The sequence below is a fragment of the Netta rufina genome (genome assembly GCF_964035555.1).
Source record: "Netta rufina genome assembly, chromosome: 24".
NCBI classification, from domain to species: Eukaryota; Metazoa; Chordata; class Aves; order Anseriformes; family Anatidae; genus Netta; species Netta rufina.
In genome coordinates, this window is record NC_140148.1 from 5681632 (window position 1) to 5698334 (window position 16703).

Consider the following 16703-nt stretch of genomic DNA (forward strand, 5'->3'; position numbering starts at 1 on the left):
GGTGTCTCCTGTTAGGGTGCTAGGTCAGCAGCCCCTGTCTTTGTGCATGGCCCCTGGCAGCTGGGCACTTTGGTGGCAATCCTGTGGTGGCTGGGAGCCACCTTTTCCATTACCCACTGGAAATGGGTATTTTCCACACCCACACAGGGCTCTGAAATCATTCACTTTGCATGCTTGAGAAAATAAAATATTTAACACACTGCATGTGCTGCTTGCTTTTTTTTTTTTTTTTTTTGAAAGCCGCTTTGTTGATGAGATTTCCCAGGAAATACCCTACTTAGTGAATGCATTTTTCAACCAGAAAACCATTGGCCAGCTTTAGTGAATGCTTTGTAAGGGATAAATTACATCAGGCTTTGAATGCTGAAGACACAAGAAGAGAAAAAAGACAGAGCCTTCTCCTTTTGAAGTGCACATGTGAATTTTTCAGCTTCTATAGGAACAGAATTCGGGAAGCACCAGAAGGAGCAGGTGCCAAGGTCAGGGCATGATTTGCAGCAGAGCTCAGGTTCCTGATGTGCATCTCCCCCATCCCCACGCTCGCATGGGAAGCAACGATCATGCTGCTGGTTGAGCAAAGCCACAGTCTGCGACAAAACAATCCTTTCCTTGAATTTCACCTGATACAGGTAGTTAAGGTCACGTTGCTCCATCAAATTTTCCAGGTGGTTGGACCCACCATGCCTTCTGCTTGCAGCCAAAGTGCTGTCTCAAAAACACTTTTCGGCGCTTTCCCTATGTAAAATGCACACGTTGGGTGCCATCCTCCTGGGTAGTAAGGCTGGCTGTTGGGCTGGGACATCGTGCTCATGGACCATAATTGTACAGCCCTGCATGGGGAGCAGCCCCCGATCACCGTGGGGACCCTCCTTTGCCCAGGAGCAGGAGAATCAGCTGGCTTTGCTGGAAGAGATGGAAATATTTTACAGCTTGATGCTTTCCGGAAAGCTTTCTCTGGCTAGTCGGAATGGATGCACGAATGCCCGAGTTACTAAATAAATAAAGAATGAACTGCAACTCGCCTGTGCTGCTCTGGGACCACCTGACCTTGGGTTCAAGTAGGAATAAATGCATTTTAAGAATGAGAGAGTGAATCATTTAATGGACTAGGTTTGTTCCTCAGGCACTACCGACAGCCAGACGGGAAGCAATATACCTGGATCTGCCACAGACGCATCATGAAAAAAGCACATCCGTGTTATGGCAGCTGCTGTCTTCTTAGGAGAGCAGTTTTTATGGTTTAGACATGAATAAAAGGAATGAGACAGTGCACTGGTTGGGTGCCAACAGACCAGAGTATTTATAGCAGGCTTTTCTTCTGCCTTGCTATGTGGCATTGGACATATGTAACACTCTCCCTTGAGAATATTCATTTTTTTTAGATATTAAGAAATCTTGTTTTTCATTAAAATGGCAAGAATAGAGTTGCTGACGCAATTCAAGCCTGATGTTGTAATATGTGGTACTGTACGGTTCCCAAAACTTCAGGCAAGTGGCTCTGTGGTTTACATTGGTAAATAGATGTCAGCATGAGCTGAAGAGGAAAATGACACATGGGCAAGTCTGAGCCAGAGAAGATTTAAAGCCACTGTTCAAGGGTAGTGGCGGCGCTGTCAGTGGCACCATAGGGACTGCAGTTTCTAGCCTGGTCATTCTCTCGTAGATTAAAAATTGCCTTTGAAAAGGCATGTCTTCCAGCTTCCTATGTGATTTGCCTGAACACAGACCACGTGGTACAGAAGTGCATTAGAAATAAGCCGCAAACATTTGTTAGTTTTGAAGGCTGAAAAAAAACACAGGGTATCGAGTATCATCTGACTGCGGATAATTTTGAAAAATTACTGAGAAATGGCCAGCTAGAGCCACATTTAACTCAGCTGACCTTTGGTGGCATTAACATGCCTGCAGGACTTGTTCTGACCTTTGGCTATGGAAATCTGCCTTTTGATCCTGACTTGAGATCTCCTTTATTTGTGTCTGTCCACTCTGTATTCTCTCTCCTCCATAGCTTTGACCTGTCAAATCCCAGCCAAGGCCACCTTGCTCAGAAAAGCCCAACCACGCAAATAGTGCTGGGTCCCTAAAAGCAAGAACCCACGTGAGAAAACAGCGCCCTGGCTGTCTCATGCTTGGCTCTGCTCTCTCACTGCGTGAGACCTTGGACTGTTTCACAAGGCAGGTTGTGAAAACCCTTTGTGGTTCAGGCAGTTGTCACAGCCCTGCCGTGCACGTGCAAGTAACGTAGGGCGAGCAGCAAACAGGTGGCATGCTGCCTGCCATGCTCACATGTCCCCCACTCCTCCGGCTGCTCTTGAACTTTGAGCAGGGAGGAGTGAGATGCACCCAAAAATGGGTCCCAGCTCATCTCTGTATCCTGGGCTTCTCCCCTTGGGGCACCAAGCCTGTGGGATGAAGAGTAGAGCCCGCTGGCTTGGTCTGGGGGTGCTCCAAAAAACATAAGCCCCTTTGGCAGCATGGAGAAGAGGTATCTTTTATTCTCACTGTCAGCACTCATACAGCCCTGCATGCAGTGCAAGGAGGCAAAGAGGACATTAAATTATTTTCTCGGGTACACAAGGTAGTAAATCACAGCTTTTAACCTCCCATAGCTACGTGAGCCAGTGTATTTTAATGAGAGCTGGATGGGAAAAGGTGTTTCTGCCTCGGATGTCAGGTCCCAGCAGTGGGAATTCAAGCAGAGCACAGAAGGATGAAGTGTGCCAAGGAGTCACAGGGCCGATGCTGTTGGCATCATCCAAGTCTTACTTAGGGAAATTTATGCTCCAAGTGTGTAAATCTCTTCTGGAAGTGGGACCCAGGGCTTTGAAGCCATGCACACTTCACTTTGATGGCCCCCTTGAGAGGGAGCAAGCAGACACAGCGTGCTGGAGTGCGCCGCAGACTCTGCACAGGACGCATCTTCCCCTGCAGTGAGGTGTCCCCAGGGCTGTTGGCATGTGGTGCCCGCCGTGCTGGTCCTGTGCACGGGGCGACTCAGACAACACAGAGGGAGATACAAAACACACATCCAGTCTTGGTGCTGGTTCTACGTCCGTACTTGCCAAGACCAGCTGTTCTTATTTTTGTACCATTGAAGCCATTGTAGTGTTACAGTTTCTCCGACCACCCACTCCCTCGAGCCCAAATACCCAGTATCATTGTCCTGCAAGCTGCAGCAAGCCACAAGTGTTCAGAGGAGATACACCCTGTCCCTCCCTGCCAGATACACAGCCTGCAAAGGCAGCACTCTATAAGCCCTTCTGCAGAAGACATTTATCTTTTCCACAAATGACACCTGTTGTAACTCAGATATGTAAATGTTGTGTCCAATCTCGTTTTAGATCCTGCTTATTTCTTCTCCCCTCTGTGCCACGCAGTAGCAGTGAGTGGCACAGCTGCAGTGACCCACAGCAGTAACACATTGCCTGGGAATGTGTTTGAACCCACCTCGAAATTATCAAACATGCTGTTTGGCTTTCTGGCTTTTGTTGGAAGTAGGGACTTTAGTAGAAACAGAGACTTGAGAGCTGCCTGTTTTTTTTAGCCCTCTCTAGTTTTTAATCACCGCTTCTTACGTATCTTCTTCATGCAGAATATAGCTGCTGCTTTTTTTGGTTACTTTTTTATAGCCTCCCTTCATCTGTGAGCCTTTGTATTTCTTCATCTCTGACCCCCCCCAAACGCCGCACCCGGTAGCCAGATGAGCCTGCAGCACTGACTTACATCAGGTGTTACAGCTGCTCAGTATTTGCCATCCTGCTCCTAATGCTCCCCAACAGCTTGTTTGCAGCCACATGCTGTCATGAAGCCTTAGCCCAGTAGTCGCAGTGATGACTCTTTCTAGAGGAGACGCCTTGATCTGAGTTCTAGAAAGATTTGCCCGTTTAAAAAAATCCCCTCTGAAATACATCACATTCGGTTTATTGCTGCCGAGCCCTCATTTCACACTGCACAGCATGCTTCATTCACCTCATTTAAATCCCTGCCACAAAAATCAGATGCTCCCTTTACTCTGTTTTCCTTCTTCTGTCCAAATTTTGATTCCTAAAAAGAACTTCTTCCACACTCCACGATTGCCCCAGCTGCCTCTGTGCCCCCCGCAGGCCGTATCGCCTGCCCCTTCTGCCGCTTCCCCGGGGCCCCCGCACTGCCGGCCCAGCACCGTGTGCGTTCACGGCTAAGTGAAGGGCATCACATCGACTACTGCTTCGCTCCGTTTCTATGCCTATTACAGTTCTTGCAAAACGTTGGAAGTCATCTGTGTTTGCTCTTAAGCATCCTGTGTGTTTAACATTTATTTAACAATACATTTATTTAACTTTCTGCCCGCTGTCTTTGCAGAAACTCCCTCTGATCTTTCTCCACTCTTTTTCTCCATTCGTTTTGCTCCCCACCACTTACTGGAGACAAGATGCTTTTGTATTATCAACAATGTTGACAGATGTCTGTGGCCATTTATGCGCTACTTGGCTTGTGTTTTCCCTGAGGTCCTAGATTAAATGCTCAGTCAAAACTCTCATATTTCATGGGCCAGTAGTCTGCTTCCACTCTGAGTCATCCCTTCTCTGCTGGTTTCCCTTTTGCCGCCGTTTGCCCAGGTGTCTCACCAGCTCCCACTGGACGCCTGACGCCACGCTGGCTGCAGGATGTGGCTGCTCACGCACGCGGCTCGCCGTGCGACACCGGCGGTGCTTAACCCGCACGCCTGCTCTCACGCAGCGACTGCCCCAACCATTCGCCGACAGCATCTCTAACAAGTGCAGGGCGATGGACTGCAGCACAGATGAGGGGCAGTAATCTGATAAAGGCAGTTTGCGTGCGAGGATGGCTCGGGGCAGGTGAAGGGAGAGAAGTCATGCGTCCTGCAGGGCTCGCTGAGCCATAAATCCCCGTAGCAGAGAGAGGCCCCTGCACACAACCAGCTGAGAGCAGCATGTCGAGGGAGAGGCCGCTTCCACCCAGCAGTACCATTGTATGAAAAGACCTATGTGGTCGCAAGCCACTGAGGCCTTCACATGGTGCTAACGCCGTTATGGCCTTGCCGGGCCAGATCCTGACTCCCACAAGCGCTCTCCGTTTGTACTTTACACCTTCTCAGTTTCTTGCCTGGGTGCTGGGGGCTCACGTTTCTTCCCCAGCAGGCTCTCAGCCAGCACTTGCATCTCGCTGCCTCTTCTAATGGAATAGTTGTTAAAAATAAGTAATTTTATTTCCCAGAAGCTGCCCAGCAGCAGCATCCATCATTTTGTCCTAATTGACTTTACTTCCGTCAGCTTTCGGGTTACGTCCGGGCTTGGTGAGCAGCCAAACCTGCCATAAACCAGCTCAGATGGGGCTGCGCTCAGAGGCAGGGCTGTGCTTGGGATCTATGGCTCTATTAGCCCTGATGTTGTGTGCCTGGTCTCCTAAATGTGTGCCTGTGCAAGAGAGATGCCAGGAGCATCTTGGAAGCCCATTAAGGACTTTCTAAAATAGAGGTCAATGCCTGGAACAGCCTCTGTTGTGCAGGCGGAGGGGGCTGGAGGCAGCCCTGGGGGGCTCTGCAGGGCCGATGTCCTTCGGGCAGAACCAGCACCTCCATGGGCTGCGGTGGGGGTGGAAGCAGAAGGATGAGGTCAGGGGGCTTCTCCTGAACTGAGAACACAGCATCCCAACAGGAGCTGTGTGTTGGTCGCAGGAGTTGGCTTTGAAGCCATTCTCGGTAAGAAACCGCACCTGACCCCAAGGCAGGAACTTAGAATCAGGTAGATCTGTGTGCACAGGCTGCAGGAAGCGACTGGCCGTGGGGCTAAAGCTCATACACACATCCTGTGCTCCTCCTCCTCCACAGGCTGGGGAGGATGTGGGGTTAAGAAACAACTCTTGAGAGTCAGAGGATTTGGGTTCAGCTCTTCACTCTGGCGCTGCATTCCAGCACCGTGGGCTTGTCACTTAGCTCCCTGCACGGTGACCATGTCTTCAGCAGGGGGTTGGCAGTAAACACCCCATTCAGTTCTGCCCACCAACCTGGAGACGGTAAAATATTCCGTCTTCATTGCAAACCCCAGGTGTTCCTTTAAATTGTCAGGCCAGAGGATGACTAGTATGCAATTTGTAAATTCAGAAATGTTCCTCAAATACAAGCAACCATGGAAATGCTTATGGACTTACAGCAGGGATGGTGAGACAAGGACCAGTTTTATGTTTCCAAGCTTGAAATGTAATAGTGCAAGCATTCTTCCACCTTAATTTCACCATAACAACCCCATTTTCTGACCGTGATTTGTCTTACTGAGGTGGAGAGGTGGAAGGGCAAAGGACAACAGTGGGACAGGATTATGCAGTGAGAACTCAGGCCTTTCACCAGACTGTGCGGAGGTGAGACTTGTCTCTTTGACAAGTCTTTGTCTCTTTGAGCCTTTGCTGCCATCACTTTCTTGCTCAGTTTGACCTGCAGAGCACCGATGGCTCCCCACAGGCTGTTTTCACTGCGTGTTGCCCTCAGAATGCTTCGTTGGACTTTCAGGATTGTAACTGGACCACCTCCATCTCAGACTCTTCCTATCCCTTTGTGACCCAAATTCTGCAGGAACTTGGGAAGCATCTTCCCAGTTGTGCTATCTGCTAAAATCAAGTTGTGCCACTGAGCTTTGGGATGTCTTTTACCCTATCTTACTGGCTGATGCTGACAGCTGTTCTTTCCCTTTTGGACACTTACGAACCATCTCACTCCAGGACAGCCAGCATCTGCCATCTCCCCTTTTTGCCGCTGCACCAACAGGTGCGATGCAAATGTGACTGATGAACCAGGAACCAGGCTGACATTGTTTCCAACCTCATCTTTGCTGGGACTGACCTAGCACAGGAACAGCATCCAAGGGACAGAAGGTCCCAGCACATTGAGCTGCTTGTGGAGCTGGTGGCAGGGTTCAGCATTGCATCACTGTTGGGGAAGACCAAGGACAGGGTTTGTGATCCTTCGCTGGACTTGCAAAGGGTTCTTTGGGTGCCATTCAAGGGCCGTCCTGCTTCCCAACAAAATGTTTTGAGGCTGAAACCTGTTCTCACATGAAGAGCAACATGTGATGAAGTGTGGGTGAGTGCTGGGATCTGGATCATGTTGGGATCTGGAAAACATGGGGAGGAAGAGGAGCATGCACTTAACAGACATTTTGCATGGAGAGAAGATCTTCTCCATAGTCCAGTATCCCAGGACAACGTTAGTTCATGTAGACATGTACTTAGTGCAGTCTCCTTTCTCCAGCAAGAGCTGACACCTCCAGAAGTTTAGCTTCTTGCCTAAGGTTGCCCAAACACAGACCCCAAAATACATCCAGGAACATGTGAGTTCCAGGTCTGGTCCTGCTTGTGGTTGAGATTCAGCTGGGTGACATTCTTCTCCCTTGGCTTGGGCTGGCTTACTGCTGTGCAGAAGGGTCAACAGAGTTGAACTATTCGTGGCTGCAGAACCTCAATCTTCTTACCTGCGGTTTGGTGAGGGCTGCAGGAGAGGAGAGAGGAAACCTCAGCACTTAGCCCTGCTACAGACGCTTCATGCTAACCCTGCCTGCCAAGCACACGATGGCAGGAATCTCCAAGAGGCCCTCCTGCGTATACGTCTTGTTCTGCTAAGACATGGTAAAAATAGCAAACTAAGTAGGGATTTTAGCCTCAACTCACTGCGGCAAGAGTAAATAAGTATTAAATACCTGGGACAACGTGAGGGCTTTGTGTGCTGCTGCCCTGCCAGCACCTCTCCAAACAAAACAACCACTCAGTATTTTTAAGAGTGGTAAACTGCATAAAAGTGCTGCTTTTTGGGCATGATGCATCTTGATCACTCTGCATTAGTGGTGTGGAAACGAAGCCTGTGCAGTTCAAAGGGCTTACGCCACATCACTGAAAATACTGCAGCAGCTAAAGCAAGGCAAGCCCTCATGTCTGTGAGCTAAGCACAGCCAATAAGCAGAACAGAAACCCAGCGTATCCTCCATGCTATATGGCGAGAGGCAGTGGAGTTGATGCTGCTGAGTCTTCAAAGCCCTAAATATTGTGTTAAGAACTGCTGGAAGTTCAGCAGGATCTGAAGCACGGGTGAAGTTGCAGGAGGCTCTCCCAGAGGCCAAATTCCTGTGTTTCTCCTGCATCCTGAGGCCAGCGGGGGCTCACAGGGACAGGGCGTTTCTCTTGCTGCTTCACTCCACTGCTCCGTGGCGCCTGCTCCCTTCTGGTACAGAGGGGATGGCAGCAGAAGGTGAATTGCCTGGAGGCAGTGAGGGAGCTCTCGCGGTGGCCCTGATGGCCGTGGCATCTCCATGGGCATCGCACTGCACAGCAGGGTCTGCCTGGTCATGAGCGTCCCTTGGCACAGCTGGCTCCACGGCCTAGCACGTGCAGATGGGTCTTAGATGTGCATTTGGAGCCCTGTTTCCTTCCTCAGAGGCCAGCGAGGGGCCTGGTGCTGGAACAAGTTCTCCCTGCACCCAGGAGCATCTTCCCTGTCCTATGTGTGAAACGTCTCTTAGCTCCCTGGGGTGGCCCCAGCGCAGCTGCACATGAGCACTGCGAGTTCAGCTCCAGGCCAGCCATGGCTGGTTGGAGGGTTTGGATTTACCACTGAACCCTTCCTCTCTGTGCCAATTGCCTGTCTGGGGAGCCAGGGTTGTTTTCTTTCTTTTTTTTTGTTTTTCTTTTTTTTTTTTTTCTTGCTGTGGACTTTATTTCTTCAATTCATGTGGAATTTATTTCTTCATTTTTAGTAACAAAGCTGGGTTAAAGGGTTAAAAAAACTGGGAATGGTTTGCAGTGACACAGTTCTGTCCCTGCCTCTGAGCAGGGCACTCTGACCCCGGGAGCTGCCGGTCAGTCTGTCTGTCTGTCTGTCTGTCGGTCTGTCGAGGAATTCCCTCAGTATGTCAGAAAAAGAAATAACAACCTGTGCTTCTTTGAGCTACATTAAGCTGTATTTTTAATCTGCAAGCTTGGAACAAGGGATGTCCTTGCTGCTTTTCTAATTTTAGAGACGAGAGTGATTTTTCACAAGGTCATTCAGCAAGTGGGTGGCAGAGCTGGCAGCAGACCCCAGGCCTTCTGCAGCCCGGCCTTTGCTTTGGCCACAAAGCAGAATCCCCCCGGGCGGCGCTGGTCCCGCTGCTGGAAGCCCCTCGTGGGACACCCTCTGCCGAGGGGCAGGCAGGGTCTCGGCCGAGGCCCAGAGGCCGGGGGCCTCCTTGGTTTTATGCTTTCTGCCCCGCTTGCCGCAGGACGTGTCCTGACCCAACAGCACGGCCCAACCCTCACTGACGCTTTCTCTCCTTTTGCCTTGCAGCGAGAAGCGCGCGCTGCAAGTCAGCGTCACCAACCCGGTGCAGTGCAGCCTGCACGGGCGGAAATGCACCGTCTCCGTGGAAACGAAGATTAACCAATCCCAGCCGGATTTCACCAAGCATCGTTCCGGTTTCATCCTCTGCGTGCCAGGGAATTAGCATCCACTCCGCCAGCGCAGCGAGCCTGGGGAGAGAGCAGAGGAAAGACAGACTGGGGCCTTGGTCTCCCTCCCTGTGCCTTGGATCTTTCAAGGGGAATAATGTAGAGATGCTCAGCTGTGACACAGTCATGCACCCAAAAAGATCTCTAAAGCTAGAGGTTTAGCAAACCCACATTCAGGAGAGGGTTTTACTACCATATGCAACAAAGGCTTAAAACAGCCAATGTGGCCTGTAACCATCTTACAAAACAGGCCAGAATATCAGGAAAGTGCATCTGAATTATTCCAAAAAAGCATTTATAGGTACTTAGCCCTCTCCTCCCTTTCCCACGTTGATTCTTCAGCCCTCTCCCCTGTTCCCTTCTGTGTTTGTCTGTCATTTTGCAATATTGTGCAGCCTCCACCGGAGGAACCAAAGAAACCGGCTCAGGTAGGGAGTCTGGTGATAGGGCACCACATCCTGATGGAGACAGAGCCCCCTTTGGAGAGGAGGGCTGGTGTCTCTGCCGAGGAGCCGCCCGGCGCTCCCCCAGCCCCGCTGGCACGCACAGAGTTGGGCTGGTTGGGGACACGCAGCTCGCAGCTTCCCTGCTGGCATCCGGGAGCACAGAGGCAAGTTGGTGGGAGCCGGGTAGTCCAGCGCAACGGGGAATGGGATTCACAGTGCAGAGGTGGTTTTTTTTTCATCTATCTGCATTGTTTTTGCCTTAATTACCCTCTCCAGTGACCAAAGTGGGTTCCCATTTGGACCCAGCGGCCTTGCAGAGTTTTCATATGATCCCATGGCTTCTTGGTATCCCCAGTGATGAAGTTTGGTGAGGGCTGTAAGGAAGCACTGGCCGGGTCTCTGCAGGGGCCTAAGGGTCCATGGACCCGGCCCAGTGCTGCCCCACTTTGCACTATGCAGACGCTGCTTCTGGCAGGGCAGGAACACAGACCCAGCTGCAAGGCCGGGCCCTTCTTTGAAGTTTCCTGGTTGGGTGTCAGCAGCCCCATTGCCATCACCTCGGCTTTTTGGCCAGCATCACCTTTAGCTGATGTACAGAGCTTGGCTAACCTCGCTCTTGGTGTTTTGTGTTTACGTAGGGTCATGGTTTCACCAGCTCTCCTCTGTGCCAGGTACACCGCCACACTTTTTATTTAATGCCAGCGAGCTGTAGCTCAGGCTGTGGAGGTGGTATTTGAGCGGAGGCAGCTGTGGGACTGTTGGGATCCCGTAGACCAGGTCCTGGCGCTGCTGGTCAGGTCAGGATTTGCAGCCCGTGGGATGCACCCCCATAGGTGCAGCTGAGCTCTGGGCTTTTAGGAGTCAGACGCACCTAACGAACCCTAAATAAAATGCTTCAAAAGCCATGCCATGGCCTTGGGGAGCAGGGGCAGCCTTTATCCCCAATCACTGCCAGAGACCTGAGGTTGATGGGACCAGAACCCAGAAGCCTGGAGCCACATCCCAGCCACTGGTGTCTGCTTGTAGGGAGCTGCTCGGGGACGCAGCATCCCACACACGGGGGCTGCCTCCGCAGCCTCCAGAGGCCCCTCCAAGGGCTGGTAAGCACCAGGCACCCTCCAAAGGCTGCCCCACAGCTCTGTGGCTGAGAGGCTGGCAGCAACGTCCCAGCTCCCGACCATGTCCCATGCCCCCTGCCCCATGCCGAGCGCGACCACCCAGGGACCCCACAGCCCCTTGGCCACCTAATCCCAGTTTGTGCCCCACAGTAGCAGCAGTGCCACTGCTGAAGCCATCCCACACCTGGGCAGGAGGAGAGCGTGCTTGCCTTCATCCCAAGGAAGTGCCAGCAGGAAAGTCCTCGCCATTGCTGTGCCTTTCTATTTGCACTTCTCGCTTTTTTTATCTAATGGTCCCAAAGCCTCCCTAGTGACACTAACCCGTAGGCAAGGTAGTGGCAGGAGTTTTAATCAGCACTTTTATACACTATCCCTCCAACGAAATGGTTGTACTGAATCATGATGGACAGCAATAAATCGCGTGTGTAGGAAATTTCTAATGCTATGAGATGAGATAGCAATATTGTATGAGATGAAAAATGTCTTTATAAAATATATTATCTGTTCCTGCTCTGGTTTTATATATATATATATAAATATATAAAATATATATATTCCTGTGTTTTTTTCCCATAAATTAACTATTTCTAAATTGAATTTTGATTTTTCAGCCTGGGGCGATAATGCAATGAACTTTTTTTTTTTTAAAGTAGTTGATATTTTAATGTGTAAAAAAGCAGAAAAACCTACTATCATTGACCTGGGTTTTTGTTTACATAATTTACTGTCATAAATAAAAGACCAATTAGTTGCATCCCACTCTTGTGGTGCCCGTTTCTGACCAGTAAGGCGTCGCGGGGAAGACGATGCTCCTGACGTATGGAAGGGCAGTGGAGTTTCCGGGCCCCTTTCGGCACACTCAAACCCACGGTTCACCTTCACGGGGCGGCAGTGCTGTGGCGGGGAGCCTTCGGCACCTTACAGCTCCCGGCTCAGTCCAGTTTTGCTGTCGGTGGCGCCGTTGTCTCCTCTCGCCGTCCTGTGCCTGTCCCCTCGCCCCCAAACGCCTGCTCTGCTGGCAGCCGCGTCGGGACAGCCCCACTGCTTGCTCAGCCCACACCACGTACCGAAGCCACCGGTGGCAGGGTGACCCCGGTGCCATTAACGCGATTAAGGCGCGGGCGCAGCTGATGCATTAAACCCCTCCTTCGTCAAGGCAAATCCAATTTTCCAACGCTGCGACGCGGGCACGGAAGGCGTCTGACCCGCACGGGTCGCTGCAGAAAAGACTCCGCCACGAAACGCTGCCGTGTAATGGATGGTCAGTGCATTTTATTTAATCAGCACAGTACAAAAATAAATAAAAATAAGGGGAGGGGATTAAATTACAGGCACACTGAGCCCCATGACACAGTCTGTCAGGTTATAAACCACACATACTTACAAACGCACTATACACATACATACAAAATGAGACAAATATAAATTAATAAGTAACAATACCCACCAATTTGGTCAACAAAGATCTACAGAAGAGATTGCACTAAAAAAACATACGTACACATGTATAATTAGCAGGTTCCAATGTACAGCGATGAAGAGTTTCAAGTGAAAAAGAAAAAGAAATGGCACGTCATTCCTCCCTCTCGCTTGCATGTTTAACGACCGATGGACCAGAACTAAACTAGAACTGTGCACACGAAGAAAAAAAAAAAAAAAAGAAAAAACTTATCAGTCCCCAGGCCTGATAAGGGAATACCGGCTCAAGACTGCGGTATCGGGGTGGTGTCGGGTCTTTGTGCATGGGTGTAATTTTTACAGCCATCTCTTGTAAGGTTTTCTTTTGATTTTTTTGTGTTTTTTTTTTCCCTTTTTTTTTTTTGAAGACACAAAATGCTTCTGTTTGCATGCGCAATACCACTGTAAAAGCAACAATGAAAGAATAAAGAAGGGTTTCTCCTTTTTTTTCCCCCGTAGGTTAGTATTTTTGTTCTAAAAGTATTCATATAGCAGCATGTAGATTTCTTTCCTTGCTTGCACACTCAAGTAGATCCTTACACAATACTCATGATCAGTGCACGATGGGAACAATACATTTCACATTGATGTAATGATACAGTAGCAGTTATTTCCCTACCCCAGACCCACTCAGAAATCCGAGTCTTTTCAAAGAAAATAAATAACGGGGCGGGAGGGGCGGGGGCCAGCCCGGGGCCGGGCAGCTCGGCCCGGCCCGGCCCTTCACAGCTTCGTTCCGTTCCGATCCGTTCCTTTTGGATCCGATCCGATCCGTTCCGATCCGATCCATTTCGATCCGTTCCGATCCCATCCGCGCCCGCAGCTCCCGCACCGGAGCCGGGCTCCCGCTGGCGGCCGCCCCCCCGCAGCCGGCGGGGCCCGCAGGGGTCGCTTTTTTTGCTCTTTTTCCTTTTTTTTTTTTGATTTTTTTTGTTTTGTTTTTTTATCCCATTTTTCCCCCCTACCTGCTCTTTGTCTCGGCCGCGCTGTCGCCGGGGCCGGGCCAGACCGGGGCTGCCCCGCTCCCCCCGGGCGCCCCCCCCCCCCCCCGCCGCCGCAAGCCTCTGGGCTATTTTTTTTTTCTTTTTTTTTTTCCTTCTTTTTGCTTTTTTTTTTTTTTTTCCCACCCGGTTTCGCTGCAGCCGAGCTGAGCCAGCCCCGGAGGACGGGAATATTGGGGAGGGGGATGATGGAGAAGGAGATGGGGGGGAGGGGCGAGGTTTCCGCTCCGCCGCCGCTTTGCTGGGCTGGGGAGGGGGTCGGGGGGGTCCCCGGTCCCGGATCGGAGGGGAGTCGGGGGGGGGCAGCCCCGGGGGCGAGGCGGCGGCGGCGGCGGCGCTCACCGGTCGAGGCCGATGAGCAGGCGGCCCTTCTCCTCGGCGCCGCTCTCCTTCTTGAGGTCGGCGAAGACCTGCGTGAAGAAGTGCGGGTCGGCGTTGACCTGCAGCATCTTGGGGCTCATGAGGTCGATGATGGAGAGGCAGCGGTCCCAGAAGGCCTCCTTACAGCTCTCCACCAGGAAGGGCTTGAGCGGGTAGGAGATCTCGTTGCCCATGTAGGAGTAGGAGAGGTACAGGCAGGTGAGCAGCACTGCCTGCAGTTCGTGGTCGCTGGCCACCTCGGCCGAGATGACGTCCCGGCACAGCATGTAGAGGAAGACCACGTTGGCCGGCGTGATGAAGCCCTGGTCCTGCCAGCCCTGCAGCAGCAGCGAGCGGTCCACGGAGCGCAGCCAGAGCACGGGGTCGGTGGGCGAGAGGTGCTTCAGCCGGTAGCAGCGGCGGCACAGGAACTCGCCCAGGCAGCGCAGCAGCTCGCTGGTGGACGCCTGCACCACGACGCGGCGCGGGGTGGCGGCGGCGGCGGGCGCGGCCGCGGGGGCTTTCTGCGCCGAGGCGAGGGCGGCGGCGGCGGCGGCGGCGGGGGGCGGCGGGGCGAAGGTGGCGAGGTTGGCGCAGGAGAGCGACTTCTTCAGGTTCTCGTTGTTCAGGTGGGTGACGTTGCTCTGGTAGCCGCCGTTGGGCTGCACCTTCTTGGAGCTCTTCTTCTTGGCCGAGACGGCGGCGATGCGCTTCCAGGGCAGCACGGAGATGAGCGAGTGCCGCTTCAGGCCCTTCTCCTTCGCGTTCTTGCTGTTCTGCACCGCCGTGTAGTGCCCCACCGTGGCCGCCCCCTCCTCGAACAGCGGGGCCTTCCGGTAGCTCGGCGACAGCGACAGCACCGTGCCCATGGCGCCGGCCGCCCGGCGGGGCCCGCCGCCCGCCCCGGCCCCGGCCCCGGCCCCGGCCCCGGCGCGGCCCCGCGCTCGCTGCCCGCTCCGCCGCCGCCGCCGCTCAGCGCCGCGCCTCGCCCCGCCCCGCCGCCGCGCGCGCTCCCGCCGGCGCAGTGCGCGCCCCCGCCGCCCCGCCCCGGCGCCGCCACGTGCGCCCGCCGCGCCGGCGGGAAAAGGGGCGGGGAGGCTCCGCCCACCGCGCCCGAGGCCACGCCCCTCCGGCTGCCGCCACGCCCCCGGCCGCGCCCCCTCGGCGCCGCCGCGCCACGTGCGGCCACGGGGGGGGGGGAGACGAGAACGGGGGGAGCCGCGGGAGGAGCCCCGGGGGACCCCGGGATCGGGGGGGGGAACCCGGGGGAGCGGGCCCGGGGCCGCGCCCAGCGCCCCGCCCGGTAACGCCGCCGCCAGCACCGGGCGCAGCTCGGGGCCGGCCCCGCAGCGACGCCCGCAGGCGGTACCCGGGCAACGCAGCCGCTGTCACCGCGCTGCCGCCCGGGGCCGCCAGCGGGGGAGCCCCGGGAGGGACGGGGTGAGCGGCCCCCGGCCCCCGCACCCGGGGCTGAGGCACGAAAAAAAAACGAGGTCAAGGCCCCGCTGCTGCTGCCGGTGGCGGGGCCGGACCCGGGCGGTGCCGAGCGAGCGGAGCCCGGGCAGGCAGCAAGGCCCTGAGACCCCCCCCGCTGCCCCCTCCCCAGCACCCCGGGTTTTTCCCAACACCCGGAGCTCCACGGCCACAGCTCGCAGCACAAGGGTCACACTTGGGATCCCTGTGCAGCAGCTCAGGATGCCGGGCAGGGCTGGAAAACCTGCACCCGCAGCGAGGCCCCAGGCTGGAGAGCAACAGTGCTGCAGCCAGGCCCCACACACCCCCCCTCTGCACAGGACCGAGGAAATCCACGAGGATAGGCCTGGCCCCACGCACCGGGAACGCCACGCGTCCCCCCACTGCTGCATGCGGAGCTGGTCCCTGGTGGGCTCCTGCCCTCCCATCCCCACAGCCAGCTGCAGAGGATTCCTGCAGCAGAGCAGAGGGGGATTGGGGCTGCACAGGGCCAGGCCCACGGGCACTGCTCTTACCAGGAAAGCCCCCGGTTGTTAAAAACATAACCCAAAGCCCTGCAGCATGAAACACACCTTCATGGGAAAGCCTGGTTTTTAAGTTAAGCCTGTGAAGGCTAAGCTAAAAGGGTTTAACGAGGTCTAATCTTTGAGATCATTTGGCCCCAGTTTTAGTAGGGTTGGACATGGATGGCAGGTGCACGGATGCCTAGTAAAGCCCAGCTTCCCTCGGAGAGCTGGAATGATGAGCATGCCATCAGGACAGCGGCCCCACAGCCACATGCCCCAAACCCCTTGCCATGCTCCTCCTGTCTGCTCACTAGCTGCTGGTTTGGTCTTCCCTCACCCTTTAGGAGATGATGGCCAGAGCTGGACACCGCCCTCACTGAGGACACATGCATGATCTCCATCTTTTCCTGCTCTTTCTTCACCTCAGCACCTTGTTTGTGCACATAAGCACTGCACACACACAGGCTCCATGAATGAATTTCCCCTCATTCACCTACAATCAGCAACCTAAATCAGCAAGTCACATCCACAGCTAAGAACCCCCAGGGGAAAACGCCACTTCAGTGGCATTACAGTGAACTGGCCAGAGCAGCTTTTGGGAAACACCTTATGAGATATTTATAGTTCAAAAAAAAAAAACAAAAAACAAACAAAAAAAACACCTACCAAGAAATCCAGGAACACATTCCCCCCACGCCTTAGGCAACAACAGGAGTTAGGTCCTTTGCATTTTCCTGCCTAGGAGCACCAGTCCTGCAGCAGCACGAGGCATGTCAGCTGTGGGACCAGGGGGAACATCCTGACACTGAGCGGTCCAAGGCCACAGCTGACAGCGAGCCCCTGGGGGGTAAGCAGCATGCCAGCACCCCGGCT

The 16703-nt window shown here is 53.7% G+C and overlaps 2 protein-coding genes across 2 annotated transcripts in view; one reads left to right on the forward strand and one right to left on the reverse strand.

Annotated features, from left to right (window-relative positions):
* MYO1D (myosin ID) overlaps positions 1-9464 on the forward strand; it is a gene marked incomplete at both ends in the record, with an annotated part of 155240 nt that extends 145776 nt beyond the window's left edge. The window contains one exon of the mRNA XM_084301232.1: positions 9308-9464. Coding sequence (XP_084157358.1) covers positions 9308-9464 — 157 coding nt within the window. The remainder of the gene's footprint in view (positions 1-9307) is intronic.
* A 2676-nt stretch (positions 9465-12140) lies between these two features.
* CDK5R1 (cyclin dependent kinase 5 regulatory subunit 1) lies at positions 12141-14782 on the reverse strand. Its single transcript, XM_084300912.1, has one exon. It carries the CDS (start codon positions 14718-14720, stop codon positions 13830-13832), a length of 891 nt encoding a protein of 296 aa, XP_084157038.1. The 5' UTR covers positions 14721-14782; the 3' UTR covers positions 12141-13829.
* Between the last annotated feature and the right edge of the window lie 1921 nt (positions 14783-16703).

Excerpts from the sequence above, each read along its gene's own strand:
- CDK5R1 (XM_084300912.1), bottom strand. The coding sequence starts at position 14,720 with ATGGGCACGGTGCTGTCGCTGTCGCCGAGCTACCGGAAGGCCCCGCTG.